This window comes from Chelon labrosus (assembly GCF_963514085.1).
Source record: "Chelon labrosus genome assembly, chromosome: 12".
In the NCBI taxonomy this organism is placed as follows: Eukaryota; Metazoa; Chordata; class Actinopteri; order Mugiliformes; family Mugilidae; genus Chelon; species Chelon labrosus.
This window is the reverse complement of record NC_140345.1, coordinates 22845670-22863488: the sequence shown is the minus strand read 5'-3', so window position 1 is coordinate 22863488 and position 17819 is coordinate 22845670. Positions and strand designations below refer to the sequence as shown.

The following is a 17819-nucleotide window of genomic DNA, read 5'->3' as shown; positions in this document are numbered from 1 at the left end:
AAAACAACATTATGTACATGGTCTTGATATTTACAGGTGGGGTGAAAGCTGGCTCCGCTGCTGTTCCACTTGCGGTTCAACCAAATCCCACTCTAAAATGTGCTGCTGTAAACGTGTCCTGATTTGGAGATTGTCTTTGAACAAGGTAAAAGTTGCTGATTTGTCTTTCTGCGTTTTGTCCATTGTTTTTGTTATTTATTTATTTATTTTTTTGTTAGTCCGTCCAGGCTAGTAGTCCTGATGTGGGCTGTGCGTCAAACTGTGCCGTCGCAAGTCACAGTTGCGCCGAAACACCTTTCCGCAGCGGCCACAGCTGTAGGGCTTGATGTCTGTATGGGTGAGAAGGTGAGTTTTCAGGTTACTTCTTTGATTAAAGGTTCTTCCGCATGTGGGGCATTTGTGGGGAGACTCCTGTTTAGATTTAAAGCAAGCAAAGGATTATTCCCTTTATTGTATAGAACGTCTATCAGTTATATCTTTCAGTCATCTAAATAAATCCACTCTTGTGTCAGCTGACTTGCAAAATATTTTTTTATGCAACCTTTCTGAGTATCTTTCAGATGTTTCTTTTAATTTGGTAATAGGCCAAACGCAATGGTTTTATGAGACTAAATCCCCATGCATGCAGTAGACAGTGCAAATAATAGGTGAATTATGATCATAGCGTATCACACAGTTTAAGGTCAAGGTGTCTCTTAATATTCTGAGCTTACCTGCATGTGTAAGGTTTTATGGACGGCTAGAGTTCGAGACTGACAGAATCCCTTCCCGCATTCCTGACATTTGAATGGCTTTTCCTTGGAGTGGATGTATCTGTAAAACAGAAATGGCACTTAATCAACGTCTGCTCATGCATGGATTTGCTTGTCCAGTAGATGTTATGAGCCCCGCAGTCATGGGGAGAAAAATCTCCACTGTGCAAGTTATGGACGTACAATTTATTGCTTTAAAGTGCTTTAGCGCCCTCATGGAGAAAATTCTGGGAATAGACCTGTTTGTATTTCATGGCAAAATTAAGAACATATTTTTTATAGCCAGTTCTGACGAGGTCTATTAGAGGAATAAATAAATAATAAATATGTCTGTCACAACTCAGGAATGCTGCTGGGAATTGCATACCCCCCACTTAACCATGTGCGTAATTAGTACAATATCAGCTATAAATCTGTCTTACCTGTGGTCTCTGAGATGGTCTTGTCTTCTGAACGCCTTGTGGCAAATATCACAGGTATAAGGCCGCTCATCTGTGTGGGTCCTCTCGTGAATGAGGAGGTTGTAGGACTTGGTGAAATGCCTGCCGCAGAACTTGCAAATAAATTCCTTTTTCGTCTTGGATGGAAGCCTGCCACGAGTGGGCTTTCTGTCCGGGGACAGCTTGCTCAGCTCGGAGATGGTCCCCCCTAGTCCCGATGCCAACTTTGCCAGATCCGCAGCTTTCGGTGGGTCCTCCTGCGTGGCAGCGAGGGCCAGGTTGGCGAAGTCGAACCTCGGCCTGTCTTTGTGCAGAGAGGGAATGCCGTGCGCAACGGTGGCTTGTTTCGGGTGGAAGAGCTGCGCTGCGGCCGTGAAGGGCAGGCCTGGGAAGGGAATACGGGGGTCGACCAGACCCTGGGCGGCTGCCGTGATCGTCGACCGCAGTCCTTGCATGTGCGGGTAGCCAAGAGTCCAGTGGTTCATATGCATGGTTTGCACCGCGCTGAGGCCGTACAGACCCTGCAGTTGGTCAGCGGGGAAAGTGTTGACCGCCTGCAGGAAGGAATAGTTTGTGAGCTGAAGGGCTGGGTGCAGGGGGATCGGAGCGTGCAGGGCTTTGCTCCCCATATCGGCTCAGACCTCTGCAGAAGACACGGTAAAAACCCTGAGGAAAACAGAAAACAGAAAAACCATGAGCGAGTGTGTTAATGGTCATTTTAAAATTAGTAATTGTGTAGAGACAAAGACGGGCAAAATATGACCTTCAGTTACCAGCAGTGCGATAATGCCACCTGCTTGCATATAGTCAACTATTTGAAATGCGTTTTATTGTCCTGCCTGTCTTTATTTTAATTTAACATGATGGTATTTATCTCATAAACAAATGCCACTCTACAGGGGGGATTACCGTAACCCACAGTTAATTAGGGGAAAAAATATTGTATGACTTTTAACTTGCACAGCGTGAATTAGCTAATTAGTTAAATTATCTGAGGAGCCTACAGGTGCAGTAGTATTGTTCTAATAGTGTGTAAACCTCTGCTAGTCATAAACAAACCCCCCGCGAGGGTATAAACTAGTGTTTTAGGCATTAGCGATAGTTTGTTCCCGAAAACAGAGATGCGCTTCAAAGCAATTCTATGAAACAAACCAGTCATCGAAACTGTAATTAAATTAAGTGCGTGGAAAAACAACTCATATGACACCGATTAACACTGTAAATTACAATTTCAGAACCCACTGAATGGAAGCACTAAATCTCCCATAATTAAAGAAGACACTGTTGTCGTTGTAGTTGGTGTTACACAATGCAAAACAAGTGCTCAGAATGTAGATTTGTAGGAGTTTGAAATTTTGCCAGCTGGAGATCATATGTTATTAAGTGCACAAGCATGAGTCAGAACAAAACACACAAACGCTGACTATTAACCACAAGAAAGCTGCTTTCATCTTTACTGGAAAATACTTTATTTTTTATGATTGCGGATAGTAGCTGATTTTATATGCACTGATATTTTTTGCTTTTAGCTCTATTTTATTTCATGCTGCATGTGTTTTTGAACATGCCTTGTTTCAGCTGGCCAACATAACATGGAAATATCCTCTGGGCATTTAACTTAGAGGCCTAATTTTTAAAAGAACAATGTCTGCCTTAAGTAAAAGCAGAAGCTACCTGCTTTTACGGTGTATGACAAATGAGGTGAAATGACAGTGGAGGAATTGGTCTGGTCCCGTGTTCGTGGCGATAACGAGTTATGTTTTTCCCCCCAACAGAGAAAAAGTCCACCGTAGAAGTTCAAGGCTCCAGATGGTGAAAGCGGGACTGGCACTGAGCCAGCGGTGCTACGGCGAGCTGACCTTTAGTTATAGCTGTGGTCAAAATGAAAAATAAGAAGAAAAAAAGCTCACTTTTGTGTTTTTAGGTAATAATATAAGAGGCGCAATTTTGTTGGCAGTTCAAGCCAAAACATATTTTAACATAATATTTCACAAGCTGCCTTGAAACGTCTGGCGATTAAGGAATTATCCACACTTGTGGTTTGCAGAATAAAAGCTCTTGCGTACACGGTAGCCGGAGGGGCTGCTGTTCGCTTGTTTCACTCGCTTTTGTCGCACAGATCCTTGAATTCTCTCTACTTTGCCTTCCCTCTCACAGATGGGATGGGGTTAAATATAATTTCGCACAGGTGCAGCTTAAGTCACCGTGAAGGCACTTGTTGTTCTTTGCCCATAAGAACAACTTCGTTCAGCGCGATCCTCTCTCACCTTTGGACTTCATTTACCCTTTGACAGCAGCCTAAGTGTCCTGTCTTGTTCTTTAAATCCCTCTCAGTTTCATATTTTGGCAGGAGGGTTTAAATTTCTATGCCCAGCGACAAGTTTTTACAAGCGCAAAGGCCACTGTTTGTTTCTGTAATGTTGTGCACTCCGGACGGAGAACAGCGATGTCAAAGCGTGAGCGAACTGTGACCTCGAGCCGTTTATCATCACGAAGCAACAACCTCCTCTAGGACACGTTTTAATTCATTGCTGTGCATAGAAAGCTGTTTTACTAGAAGTTCGCTCTGTATTGTTTTTAACGGTGAGCGTAAAAACTTTCCTTGCGATAAAAAAAAAGAAGTTCTAGCAAGTGAATTAAGTGAGGTTGGTTCCCTTCCCGCAGAAGACTGACACATACCCTGCCAAACAGAATCTTACCCCAATAAATAGCTGCCAAGGGTCCTGCGGTATGTCAGTAATCCACAGTAACTATAGAGGCGACGAGCTCCAATAAAGCGCCGCTAAAAGTTTTCCAAGGTCCAAGTCCATGAAACTTTCATGTAGCCATGCAGCCAACTCTGATGTCTCGGACTTTTGCAGAGACGTGACAAGTTGTGAAAAGTTGTGGAAAGAGATGAAGAAGTTTGGAGGAGAGACAGCAGCAGCGTGGGAGTCCCGTCCGGAGCTGGGGCTGGAAGTGTGCGGTTCTTTACTTTGTAGGGCTCCGGGACTCTCGAGAGCACAGCCCGCCCTCCGACACGCCTCCACCCCCCTCCTCTATCATTAACTCCAATGTTCCCCTCTGTTTATTTGTGTTTGGATAGCAACTAAGGCTCCAGACCATAGTAGCGTGTTCAGCTGAACCTGCCTCCACTGACACCTCTCATACACCATATAGCCAAGGCTGATACCTTCTTTTGGAGACATGTTTGGAAGCACGGGAGGAAACCTTGAACGTTTTTTTCCCTCCAACTCCACGCTTTTGAAAACGTGCTTTTGGATACTTGAGCAGCTTACAAGATTTCTTACTTCTTCTTTTTTTCTTTTTTTTTTTTTTTGAAACCATAGACCCCATTTACGAAATGGAGGGCACATGCAAGATCCACCACATTAACTCGTTTGATTTCATTGTGGTAAGAGTGAAAAAATCCTGAGGTTTGTGACTGAAAAAATAAAAAATAAAAACACAAAGATGAGCAGCGTGGTGAACAAATACAAAGTGAACACCACTTGTATTATTAAAACAACGAGCTGTGTTTTTTCCCTTTTTGCACAGCTTCATTTTTTTTCATTAAGTAAAAAAATACCTGAATACAAATGTCTAATTACATCGCCACACAGGGTTTGGGTTTTATTTTTTAATTGCCCATCTTTGTTATCATAAATAAATAGTAGATAAAATGCAGAAAGGGTCGAGATACACATTAGTCAGAGCTATTCAAAAAATGCAGTCCCATTTCGTCATCCTTACAATTGTTCGCTTTTTTTTTTAATTCAATTTATGAGAAGTGACAGAGTAGTTATATGAGACTGGCCTTTAATTGCTTTGCGGTTTGTTACTGGCCGCGTATTTAGACGCAAAGCATTGAAGACCTTTGACAGCCAGGATCACAAGTTAAAACTTTTTCGCCTTCTTTTGCTGCAGAGGTGCCTTTACGCACACACTGACTTAGACTTGAATGGCTCTTTTTCTTTTTCTTTTTTTTTTTTTTTTTTAATGATTTGTTAACTTTTTCATCAGAACTAGTCCTCATTAAAAATCCTTTTTTATGAATATGAATTTCAATAAAAACACTTAAAGCAAGAATGGGCCTACATATTTATTCTAGTGAAATATCAAAATGCATTAAACGGACACGTTATGGCCCAGCTTGTGTTTAATCTTTTTTTTTTTCTGTCATTATCATACTAATGTAATTTTTATATATATGACAAAACGTTTGGAAGTACATTGTTTTGTTTTTTTAGTTTTTTGTTATTTTACACGAATGTTAAATTCATACATGTTCAGTGCAGCAGCACTGACAGACAGAGGTTTGGATTCTTGGAGATTTGGTTTTTGCAAAATGCAAGTCTGCAGCGCCGCCTATTGGAAGATGAGCCAAACGACAAGCTCTCTCTTCAACCGGCCGAGTCTCCGGCTCTGACACGACACTGACTTTCAGAGCAGCTTTATGTTTTATGTCACATCCCAGAGAAGACGAAGATTATTTTAAAAAGCCGCATCCCTGTGAGGAATTCATGCTTTTAAATGATGTGATATATGCAGACACAGACTCACATTGTAAAAAAAAAAGAGACTTCCATGTAGCCTGAAACATTTAAACATACTTCATCTGTGCACATGTGGAGCTTCTCATCTATTCACGTATTCCTACAAAACCTGACTTAATAAAGACATGACAGAAAAAGAGGTCAGGCAGATTTCAGTTCATTATAAGAGAGATAACAACCAAAGACGTTTAGTCTATCCAAGAGCTCATGTAGCCTAATTTTCGTTTTCTTAGAGCTGCAGAACATTGTCTGCACACAACATGCTTGTGGTTTTCGTTCGGTTTCATATCACCCCGGCCTCTATCTTCACTGTCAAAACACTGAACAGCTACAGACAGATTAGAATACACATAGAACCGTGCGTTTTTTGACATTATAGACGATGGCATTTTCTCAACATATTATACTCGCTCTGGAAATGTATAACAGCGCAGCCTAAATTGTGTTTATTTTCGGTCCTTGAAAAAAAGTAATTAAGACAACCGCTTATATATATATAAATAAATGTGTATATGGATATTTTTTTAAAATATCTCTTGAGCGCGTCTCTCCAATAACTATATTCGCATTTGCCAATCTAATCCGTGCAGTCTGAATTCATTAAAATCTTTAAAGAAAAAAAAAAAAAAAAGTGAAGAATATTTTCTGTGAAGAAAACGCCGACTTCCTGTGGGAACCGAGTGTTTTTTTTTTTTTTTTCTTGCTAAACTTGAACTTTTCATCGTAACCTTCACGTCTTATTAATGGTGAAATATTCAGTTTCATATATGATACGGCTATTTTTTTTGTGGTTACTCGTCGATTTCATGTCGGTATGATTTTACTTCATGGGATTTCTATACACACACACACCCACACCAGGTTTCGTTAGATTAAGCCAAAAATATTAATAATAATAAGCATTGTGTTCAGGGGTGGTGAACACACTGTGACTCATTGTAGTTAATTCCATTAGAGTCCCATGTGATACGACTGTTATTAAAATATGACTCAGGTATCAATATCAAGTTTACAGCGACCCGAGAAGACCGTGGAATTTTATCTCGCTCTGTTTTAATGCCCCTGACAGGACATCTTGGCCTCTATTTTACAGTTTTGATTTTACAGTTACTCTCATCTGCGCTATAGGATTACTGTATTCTTTATAGTTTGGGTAATGTCAGAGCCAGAGAGTTAGTGCCTTGCCCTTTGGCCCCGCTCTGAGTCCCTCTGCAGCCGCCATCATTCTCTATGATAATATGACTCCCACAGAGTATCAGCGTAGCGGCTCAGTGCAGCTGCCAAGCCTGTAATGGCCGACACTCCTCTTCCAATAACAGTGAGTGACAGAAGACGGGACTGAGAGGGATTATTAATAAGGAACCGTAGACGTCTCATAAGTTTAGACACAGAAAATGACTTTCACTTTGTCAGAGCATTCATTCAATTGATAAACAGATGATTTTAATATATATATATATGTTTTAAAAGACTACTATTGATGCGTAAAAGCTTGGTTTAAAATCCCAATTGGAAATTCACATTCAAACAAAATAATTTTGTGACAGCACCTGACACGAGTCACTAATGTACATGATCACTAATTTAAACTTTTACTTTCTCTCCTGCGATAATACACATGTTGTCACGACCCACCCTGAGCTACTTTAGACAATCCCTGTGCCACCTCTGGAGATGTGAGTGTCCTCCTCCGAGATCACAACACAGCATTCGGCCTTCCAGCTAGCATATTTGACAAATATTTCGACAAACGGTGTCGTCTTACTCTCAAACGCTGCTCCTCGCCTCCTCTGCTGCACTCGCATGAAGACTCCTCTGACAGAAAACGTGGAGCCGCAGGCCTCTCTCCTGGAGTCTGCCGGGGTCTTTTTGTGTCTCTTGTGTGGTGCTGTGTTTGTGTTTTTGATAGCAGACAGGATGTCAGGTCCATATTATAAGAGTAGGGGGTGGTAAACCTGTCATTGTTACCTACCTGCTGTGGTTTCAAAGCCCCCACATCCCCACCTACACCTTCACTCATCCTGTCCCAGCAGCAGCTCTCAGGATGGGTGTTTTTCATTCAAAGACCCCCCCTAGTCACATTTTCCTCCACATCACTCTCTTTTACTTGAAATCGAGCACTTCTAGAGAAAGGGGGGTTACACCTCTCTTACCTCATGGAATACTCTTGTTGTTGTTTTTCATGTAGTCATGTCTCTTTCTGAATAAGACTTTCAGTTTTAAAGAAATGCGTGACGAAACGATCATAACAGAAATCTTTTGTAATCAAAGAGGAATACGTGGTAGAAGCAGGCACCACCGTGTGATGCATAACAACACATTTGCTTAAAATTTTGCATACTCTCAAGTTTTGAAATACAGTTTTTGTCATGCTGTTTAGTATCGAGCCTTCATGTAAAATAATCCACCCGAGTGAACGCCCAGATTTTCTCCAGTTAAGACCACTGAAGATGCTTTTTAGTTGTCTTTGAGATCACTTTGAGCTTTTGAATTTAGATCAAATTATGACATGACCAGGTTCACTGGAGGAGTTTGTCTGAAAGTTACGTAAAGGATTGTCTGAAAGCACATATCAATCAAGTGGATATAAAAGAAGTAACATGTTTTTTCCATATGTTTGATTCTGACACACGGTGCAGTGAATTAATACGTTGTCTCAAAACTGTTTGAAAAATAGAGGAGAATAACGCTCTGCAGAACTTCACTTTCCTGGACACCACAACACATACTGTAATTCAGCTGTGAATGCAACAGGCTCTGGTCTTTTGCTTCGTTGTGCAAGATTGCCCCCTATTGGTTTACCCTCAAACTACTGTCTGTGCTGCATCATTTTATGATGTGTAATCAAAAGCTGAATTATTCTGTGATGAGTCCATAATTGTCAGTTTTAGAACTTGGGTGAACGATCTGAAGAGGACATATACACATTTATGAAATCGTCACTGCTTGGGAAAGGAGAAATATCTGCTCTCTATCTCGTTCTCATTCTGCATTTTATGGGAATGCACAATGTTTTAAATCTTTCAGACATTTAAAAGTAGAAGATAGACCCATTGAGTGTGTGTCTGTGTGCAAGAACAATGCACTGGTGGATATATACGCTGCATTTTTCTGGTTTCCGGCATGATCTTTTCTCCATCTGCTGTCCAGTGCCACTCTCTTCACTGGTCTCCTGCCATCTGTTTAACAGCACCTTTGTGTGACCAAATGCCTTAGCTCCCTGCAACGTTATCCACTCTGCCAGAGAGGCATAGAGAGGAAAACCACCATGATATCGTGCTCCTTCAACCAATAAAACCCACCAGTTAATGCTGCTCAAGCCCAACACCAAATCCCATTTGTCAGCAAATAGCTTCATCCGGTTGTCAGTGCTGGCCAGGCGCTTCTGTAACGCTCCCTTGCCATAAAGATGACATCTTTAGTTATTTGTTGTCTGGTCTGATGGCAAGCAGAGCGAAGAAATGAAGAGCAGGAGCAAATGGAAGGATCTGTGTGTGTGTGTGTGTGTGTGTGTGTGTGTGTGTGTGTGTGTGTGTGTGTGTGTGTGTGATCATAAATGTGCCTCGAAAGTGCCTGATCGGACATCTGATCTTTGTCAAATCATCAGCCGGTTTAGCTGGTACTCTAAAATGTTGTTTATTGATATGGAAATTCCATAGGGAGCTGAGGTTTTTACACAATACTCTGTATCAAAAGTAACAGCTGGCTCTCTGTAGCAGCAGTGAAACAGAAAGATGGATGGAGGGAATGACAGGAGCAGTTTGGAGTGATGGAAGGATATGAAGATTGCTAGTCAGGGATTGTGTGATGGAAAGGTGCAGAGATATGGATGAACTTAAGGATTTCCGAAGGAGTTTGTAAAAATGGCTGGACGGAAAGAGAGAAACTAAGGCAGAGATGGGGACTAGTGCAAGCATAAGCACTCAACCACCCCATCCCAGCTGTGTGCATATATGTACGTATGCATGTAGTGGTTGTTGCAGGAGGATATGTGAGTAAAAAGCCAGCAGGAGAGCTGGGTTAGGTGAGCGGTATCCTGCAGGCTCTGGGCTCCGCTTCCTCCACTGTTACAATATAGGCAGAGAGGGTCATATCAAACTGTCTCCAGCATGTTCTCCCAGCTGTAAGGTCACTGCATTTTTGCATTGTTATATGCGATCGTCACGAAGAAGGTATTTTCTCATAGCACGTTCTGAAGCTCTTCACGGCTCAGCTGCGACAGGCATGACCTTTTTGTTGCCGGGCGGGGATTTTCTGGACTCAGCTGCTCCGCGGGTGTGAGGGCTATGGTGCTTTTTTAAAAGGTGCCTTATGCCTTGTTGCCCTTCACACATTGCATCATGGCTGCTTTGCCTCTTTTCTCACTGAACACTGACTGATTGGTGCGGGCACTGGAAGCCTTCCACCAGCTGTGAGGACTAATTTGTTTTTCAGTGATTCACTTTTGATCGTGTTATAGCTCAAACTGTAGTAACTGTAGTTACTTCTTTTTTATTTTGAACCCTGGTCTCACACATTGATATCGGTGATGACGTGATCTTTATAAATTTCAAAGGAGTAGTTATGGAAATAAGCTTATTTGCTTTCTTGTGGACAGTAAAGTGAAAAGCTTAATTTCACAATAAGCCCTGCATATAACTTCCTATTTTAACTTTACCCCCAGCCTTTATTCTTTCTCTGTATTTCTCTTCTACTGAATTGCGCTAATGGAAGTAATAGATCCTGTGCTACTTGTTCTTGAAGTTGCGCCTTTGTGGGCCCAGAGCACTGAATCCCCAGATGTACAGTAATTATGCCTGCACTCCCTTCTGCTGATCGGCTCCCGCCGGTGAGGTGATGGACAGTAAAACTCTCCCAGCACCTGTTTCCTGGCCACGCTCAAGTGTTGTTAATAGGCTGATGAGAGACGTTAACAAAGTTACTGCAGCACACTGGAGGGATAAATCAACAGAGCAGTACAGTGTCTCATCCAGTCTGTCAGAAGTGACATTTTTAAAAGTTCCCAGTGACTGCTCCCTCCGTCCTGTACCTGGGGTTAGATGGAAAGATGGAAACAGAGCGAGGGCTGCGTGATTAAAGCCTGGAGAGATTTAACAGAACTTGGGTGGACAGAGAGAGAAGAGATGTTTGATGGATAGAAAGATGAAGGAATGGAAGAATGGCAGAATAGAAAGGGGTGGGGGTGGGGGGTTATGTTTGAAGAAACAGATGGAGAGATGGGCCAGTGAAAAGGGTTGAAGTGAGGAAAGGAGAAACGGAGGAATGACTCTAAAAAGCTGTTGATCCAGACTACCCGTCATGATTTAGTGAAATCAGGCCTCCTTGAAAACATCCCTGTGATGTTGTTGGAAGAGGAATGAATAATGCAATAGACCAAGTCACTTTCCCACATCAACAGCAACAACAATAACATTCGTCCTGTGTGATTTCATATAATTTCTTTATTCCCCTGCCCTTTTTCTCCCTTTGTGATGTGCCAGACGTATGTGCATTACAAAGAGAGTCAGGAAATGGCTTTCCACTTAAAAAAAAAATAAAAATGAGAGCAGATCTTGACACTGTTACAAGAAGGACCTTTGGCTGTGATGGACCTCTGGGACGCAGGCACTTCTTTCAGATTCTCATATGACTGGAGCAGTGTAGGACTGTGCAATTAAATTTACCCACAAAGTCGAATAATTCTTCAGTGTGTTATCATTATTCTGCCAGTGAGTCACTAAGACGTTGCTGTCGTGGAAGACAGAAAAGCCGATTGTTTTTCCTCAAAGCCGAAAATATCCTTTCTGGCTGCGGTCCAGCCTTGTTGCTCCTCTCCCCTCTCCTTTTCCTCCCACTCTTTGAACTAAAATAACATCATTTTTTGAATGAACTCTTTTGTTATTGATGGATTTCTGCTCCACTGTGGTTTGAATTAATAGCTTGGATGCCTGTATGGTTGCATTTAGTGCGTGGACACACGCATGCACGTACACACCAGCACACAAAAACGCTTTCAGGCATTATTACATCGGCACACAGTCATGCTAACTCACACACACACTAAGTAAATGTTAATGTACACAGGTGCAGTCTTTAGGGAGGTTGCTTTTGCTCTCTCATCAGTCACTCGTAATCACTTCCCTTCCAGCCCACTAAATCACCGTCTTTTACTGATGCATTTATAGGATGCATGTTCACAACTTGTAGCCAGGGAAAAGTTTGACCACCACCAGGAATACATTATAAGCTTCTGCATCCATACAGTCCGTGCACAGTCAATACAGTCATACAGTCAACTCACAGACAGGAAATATTGTTTTATAAATGTCTACTTAGTTTCTGAAATGTATTTGTGCTTTTAATAGGGTTTTAAGCTGTTTACGACATATGGGTGAGAGTGGAGTTATTGGTCAAGGGGGGGCTCCTGGGCAGCTGTGGATATTGGCAGGTTGCACGACTCCACCAAACTGGTCCTGGGGAGGTCCCAGTGACCTGTTTTATACCAACACTGGCGCTTTGTCGTAAAACCAGAGGGAAGTCGAGTCACAACTTGAGTATTTGTTTGAAGCTGATGGAAAAAGTCCTCCTGTGGCAAGACCATGTGAGTGTTTTGCGCTGCCGTGTCTGATGGGAGTGGAAATGCGCAGAAAAACAGGCCGTGTCTTTACATAGACTTTAGATTGGTGCCCAGGTTCTGGTAAAATACTCCTAATACCACAGAGAAAAGAGAACCGCATTCCCCTCTTACTCTTTTGGATGGAAACAGTTTCTTGTCACTCTTGTTTGAACGCTGTAATTGGACGTTAAGGGGCTTGCCGAGAGAGGTGTGATGTGGTGTTAAAACTGCTCACAAATCACATATTTCTCACGTCTGTGGAGGTTCAAATTCTGGCTCCGGCATCGCCCGGCCGGACAGAACCTATCGCGGCTGCATTTGAAATTCACACGGCGCCGTCCTGAACGAGACAGGTGAAGAAATCTGTCAGCGTGTCGTGGTGATTCAGTAGATTTAATATTTCCTAAAAGCCCTGAATTTTACCTGTCACTGCAACGGACAAATGCGTCTTTGCATGTGCAGTGTGTGTCAGAGTGATGGATGGTGTTAAGTGTGTTCCAGGATTATGTTTTATGAAAGTTAAAGGGCCCTGGGGTTGGTCTGCGAAGCACATAATCTCAGACGAAGTGCTGGGCTGGATGAACCAAGGCTTTATTATTAAACACCTATGAGAGAGCCCCAGAGCTAGTGGAGGACCCCAAATATCCAACTTAACACTCTGGACAATATCCTCGCACGTCCCTGCCATTTGAGCATGAAATTAAAATGCTTCTCAAGAACTCATTTACATCCAAGCATGAAGTAAGAGCTATATCCTTCTGCGCTCATACTTCTGACCTTGCAATATTCTGTCATGGTGTTCCCTTGAGCTGTCGTTTCTTATCTGTCTTTTTCTTTTCATTACAGTGAGTTTTATCTTTGGAGGGAGAGTATTAAAAAAAAAAAAAAAAAAGGCAATACTTTCGGCAATAAATTTCAGATTTGATGGCACAAGAGAGAACTGGCAATAAATGATGCCGTATCGATTTCACATGTGGAGTGGGACTACCAAGGCTAATGCTACGGGAGTGGAAGGGGAATGCAGTCCACGGGATGTTCATGGAGGGCTTGCCGGAGGCTCTAGGGGTCCTGTCTCCACAGCTCTGGGAGCAGTTAAAAAATATCATAAAAGTTTGATATTCACAATTATTCTGACTTTTTAGAATTATAAATCTTTGTTAATGCTCATGGTGGATGCATTACTGGTTTAAACGTGGAAATGGATTGTTGCTCCCCTGGTAACAGTTGGCTTGGTAATTATATATAATCCTGTAAAGGAAACCGGGTTTTTTAATAGAATCTGGCATAGTAGGTTTGATGGTACAAGGTGACCTGCACGGGGCAGTGCGAAACAAACTGAAAGGAAGGTAGTGCTGCATTAATCTACTGTAACACTGATGTTTTGATTTGTTTTTCCTTTTTACAGTTTAACAGCTCTCTAGTTAGAGTCTTTAAATCAGGGCTCATCTTAAACTTTTATATTCACAGGAGACAGCATGACTACTTGTATGTGAAGTAAAACTCGTGGTGATAATTCATTTGTTTCTTAAGCACAACTCTGCTGTTTTGGTTCAGTGTCACTAATGTAGCTCCGCATCAAACTGAAAAACATTAAGGTAAATGTGATGTATTTCACTGCTCATCTGTCATAGTCTGTGCATACTGCAGTTGGAATGATAGGCTGCTCAGGCCGAAGCTCTCTGCTGCAAGGAACAGAGCTTGAGAATCAGGCCTTTGCCGTAGAGTTGCAGTACAGCACGTGTAACTTTGCCGAGCCCCAGCTGGCCTGGACTGGGAAGCTGGAAATGTTTACCATGGTCCACATGGCTAATTTGTGTGTTTTTATTTTGCTGTTGTGTATCTGGGACTTTTGGTTGGGGGTGGAGGTGTGGTTTGGGATGGGGAGGGGGGTGCAGCAACAGTCAACAGATGCTGTCAAAGTGACCGCAGGGAGGAAGCAGAGACAAATGCTCCTCATTACAGCGCTGACTGCAGCTCAGTGGCCCAGTAACCAGCAGAAACCAGCGCCATGTCGATGACTGTGCAGCTGGAGATCAGCTGATGCTCGCTGGCTTCACTTAGAGTCAAGACCCATTCACTTCTTCTTTGCTTCAGCTGAAAATGGATACGCTGTGGCAGGCATCGCTGTACCAACACAATAGAGACACTCGCATTAAAAGCACAACGCGGGGTCGTTTGTCAAAGCTACCGCCGTGGCAGCTGATTAACACTGACTCAGCTGAAGGTATGATTCATATCAACATTTGAAGAACCTGGATATTGCCTATGGTGCAATGAGCTGGACCACATCTGATGAGGGTGGACTTCTCTCAGTGGAATCCTGCATTGTCTGGACATTGTCAAGTCACACTGTTCATCATCAGAAACAAAAAGAGATGGAGGAAAACAGATTTGATTAAATGCAACCATATGCAATGCATGGCTGACATTTTTAGGCCTTGAGTAGCCAGAAATGTGCTGTCATAATGCTTTCATGATCAGATGTCAGAACTTTCAATTGAAATGACAAGCGGAGATGCAGACTTCGCTGACAGGCAGTATGCAGTATTTGTCAAATAAGTTGATCTGATGAATATAGATGTTTAAGGACTATCCACCTACAGCGTATTAATCAGTAGAAGAAATTACATCTGTTCTTTTATCCTCTTGGGCCCTTACTTACAGACGTGAAACATCAGGTATGACTCGCAGATAGATTTTCTTTGTGTCCTCTTCCTTCCTGACTCCAGCTGGCCCCTGTTTACTCTATGATAAATTGGATGATATTATTTTTCATTATCTCAATTATCGTTTCCCTCCCACTGTAAGTGCTACAGGTCCATATGCCCATGTGCTTTGTATTACAGAACAAAACGAGAAAAAAAAAAAACTCCTCAGCGACTGAATTAACTGTACAGTGCAAGCGTGTCCGTTGGGGTGATTTCACTGGGCTGTGAAACCAATGTGAGCAATGTTCCTGACCCCAGTCAGGAGTCAGACAGCAGTACGGGAGTCACCGGAGGTTACATCGGGCCCCTCTGGATGGACAGGCTGGGAACTGTAAACCTGGAAGACCAGGAGCACAAGTTCTGCGTGTTTACCATGCTACTTTTACAAGTGATGTCACCACATTGTAAAAAGATACAGTTCTCGACGGCCCCGTCCTTTGTTACTATTTGAGAGAATAAACACGGGCTAAGTGCACGGAGAGAGATGGAAGCGGAGGACTCTTTGGCTGGAGGGTGGGGGGGGTCGGTGGGCTCCTCTGGTGCGTGGTACGTCCAAGAAGTTGAAGTGGCCTGTGGGGATCTGTAACTGTCCAGGTGCTGCAAGATCTGGCCCAGTCAGACTGGTGAAGCGGGAGACCCTGCCAATAAATATTCAGCCATCCTGCCTTTTTGTGTACAGGACTTCAGCAGAAACAAAAACACCAACTGTTACTGATCCCACTGGGCCTCTAACTGTGTGTCTACATGAATCTGAGAATCACAGTGTGTGTTTTCTCTCTTGAAATGGCAGATACAGTGAATCACATCCTTACATTCAGCATCTGTCCTTAGAAAGCACCTTTTGAAAACACTTCTCATTCCAGCTCCTTTGGAATTCCATAAATATCCAGCTTCCACTTCATATCCCCCCGCTCTTTTCTACCTCTTTACGATTCTCACTCTCACTACATGGCTTTGTGGCATTGCAACAGACTCTTTTAACATAAGTCAGAGCACTGATGTGTAGTGTAAGTGTAGCCGTATGCGTAAAGGCAATGAAACAGCTTGTGTTTTATGTGAGCTCTCCCGGCTCAGACAGCTGGGTGGCTGCTGGGGCTGTTTTAACCTACAGCTCCACGGGTCCCGGTCTGCAATGTAGTGATGTAAGTCAAGCTAAGCAATTCCAGCACAGCTGCACTGATAGGAAACAAACAAAATCTGGAATCGGACAATAAAGGATTCCTCAGCCGGCTCAATACTCTTCTGTAGTTTTTAGGGATAACATGCAACTCTGAAGCCTGCTGTTTGGGGTATGCTCCTCTGAAGCCTTGAAGACCAATCTTCCGTTGACCCCGGAGGATGATTAGATCATCCATCTCATGTGTCAGCAAACTTGACCACTGGAATAATGTAGCAAGCCTTACTGCTTCCCTGGTCATTTTTTGATGAGACCTCTGCTGTCTTGCTGCATTGCTCTGTCTCCTGGTTCAAGTGTACTTGTATGGTTCCTTGGCTTGGACTTTTATTAGCTTTCCCCGAGCCTCAAAGAACTTGGCCTGGTCTAGTTCTCTCCGGCACTTTCCCACTAATGAAGTGCATATTCAGCCCGAGCTGAGCCCGGTTCCTTGGCCATCCCTTAATGGGAATTTCCCCTTTCTACCATGCATCCCTGCCTGTCTCGCTCTCTGCCACTCTGGTGTGTGTGACTCATGTCCTGAATGGCCAGCCATCAGCCAGGGGATGTTTGATTCATAAACCTTATAACACTTGTTTGCCACTGTTGGACTGTTTGGCTCAATTTCTCAGCAAATGGCTGCCTTGACTTGTTAAATGACTGACTTATTGCAGGTCTGGGTGGCTCAAAATGGGATAAATGCTTCGTGGCTGAGACACTGAGTGACGCTGAGAGGAGGCTGTGAGAAAAATAAATAAAAAAGACATATAAATCTGGATGTGCAGTCTAACTGCGAAGATTAAAAACATTCGCACTTTGATGCTGAAGCTGCAGAGTGCTGCCGACGCATTTTCCAAACTTATCGCTGAATTCAGAAAATAAGTCAGGCTTTGACGGATGAAAGGATTTCAAACATGACTGCTTGCTTCCACATGTTTTACAAATTCTAAAATTAAGACGGACCACCTCTGAAGGCACCTGTTGCTCCAAAACTGCTAATTCATTTGTACCAACTGCTTTTTTTTTTTTTTTTATTCCACAAGGAGCTTCTTGGCATCTGACATTTCGCCGTGTCTTAATCACTGGAAAAATAATCCTAGTATGTTGTTGTAGCACAGCTCAATGAGGATGAGATAGTCTACATCCTAAAATCAACCTTGAAGGGTCCAGTGCTATCTGCATTTTATGAGGGAAAATCCTCTGGGAGATGAAAGCTGGGAATATACTCTGCGACAGTGAAGGTCATGCGAAACTGGCTGATCCTGGCCTGGCTGGATATTTGACGGTGAGCTTTGATTCCACGGGGCCTTCCACTCTCTAAAAGTCAACATAATAAAATCAGGTCTCCCTTGGAGTATAATGCATATGATAATCATTTCTGTCCACAGTTGTTTCATCGCTCCTAAATTAATCTTTCTGATGTAAAACAAAAAGGCTGGGAGCCACAGAATTTGGAAGTGTTTATTTCCACACAGTTTTTTGCTTAGATTGTACGTCCAAAGAATGCTGTTGGGCAGGCAGCTCTCGCAAAACTTTTACAGCCCCTCATGAGCTTTAATCTAGTCAGAATCTAGGTCTACCTTAAGAAAGCACAACACAGCTGCCAGAGAGACAATATGCTGAGGGTAGAAGACAA

At 42.8% G+C, this 17819-nt stretch overlaps 1 protein-coding gene and 1 long non-coding RNA gene across 3 annotated transcripts; one reads left to right on the top strand and one right to left on the bottom strand.

Annotated features, from left to right (window-relative positions):
- Positions 1–36: 36 nt before the first annotated feature.
- On the top strand, positions 37–3881 carry LOC311496743. Its single transcript, XR_014699357.1, has 3 exons — positions 37–145; positions 219–345; positions 2968–3881. It is a non-coding gene; the product is annotated as an uncharacterized lncRNA (long non-coding RNA).
- Positions 193–4724, bottom strand: osr2 (odd-skipped related transciption factor 2; the record flags this gene model as incomplete). 2 transcript variants are annotated; one of them, XM_084556705.1, is made up of 4 exons in its annotated part: positions 3892–4722; positions 1175–1858; positions 714–813; positions 193–329 (listed from the first exon to the last, which is right to left on the bottom strand). In XM_084556705.1, exons 2-4 carry the CDS (start codon positions 1819–1821, stop codon positions 255–257), a joined length of 822 nt encoding a protein of 273 aa, XP_084412831.1. In that variant the 5' UTR covers positions 1822–1858; positions 3892–4722. The 2 variants fall into 2 exon arrangements, with proteins under 2 accessions (XP_084412831.1, XP_084412830.1); XM_084556704.1 differs by having other exon boundaries at positions 229–411; positions 3892–4724.
- Positions 4725–17819: the final 13095 nt, after the last annotated feature.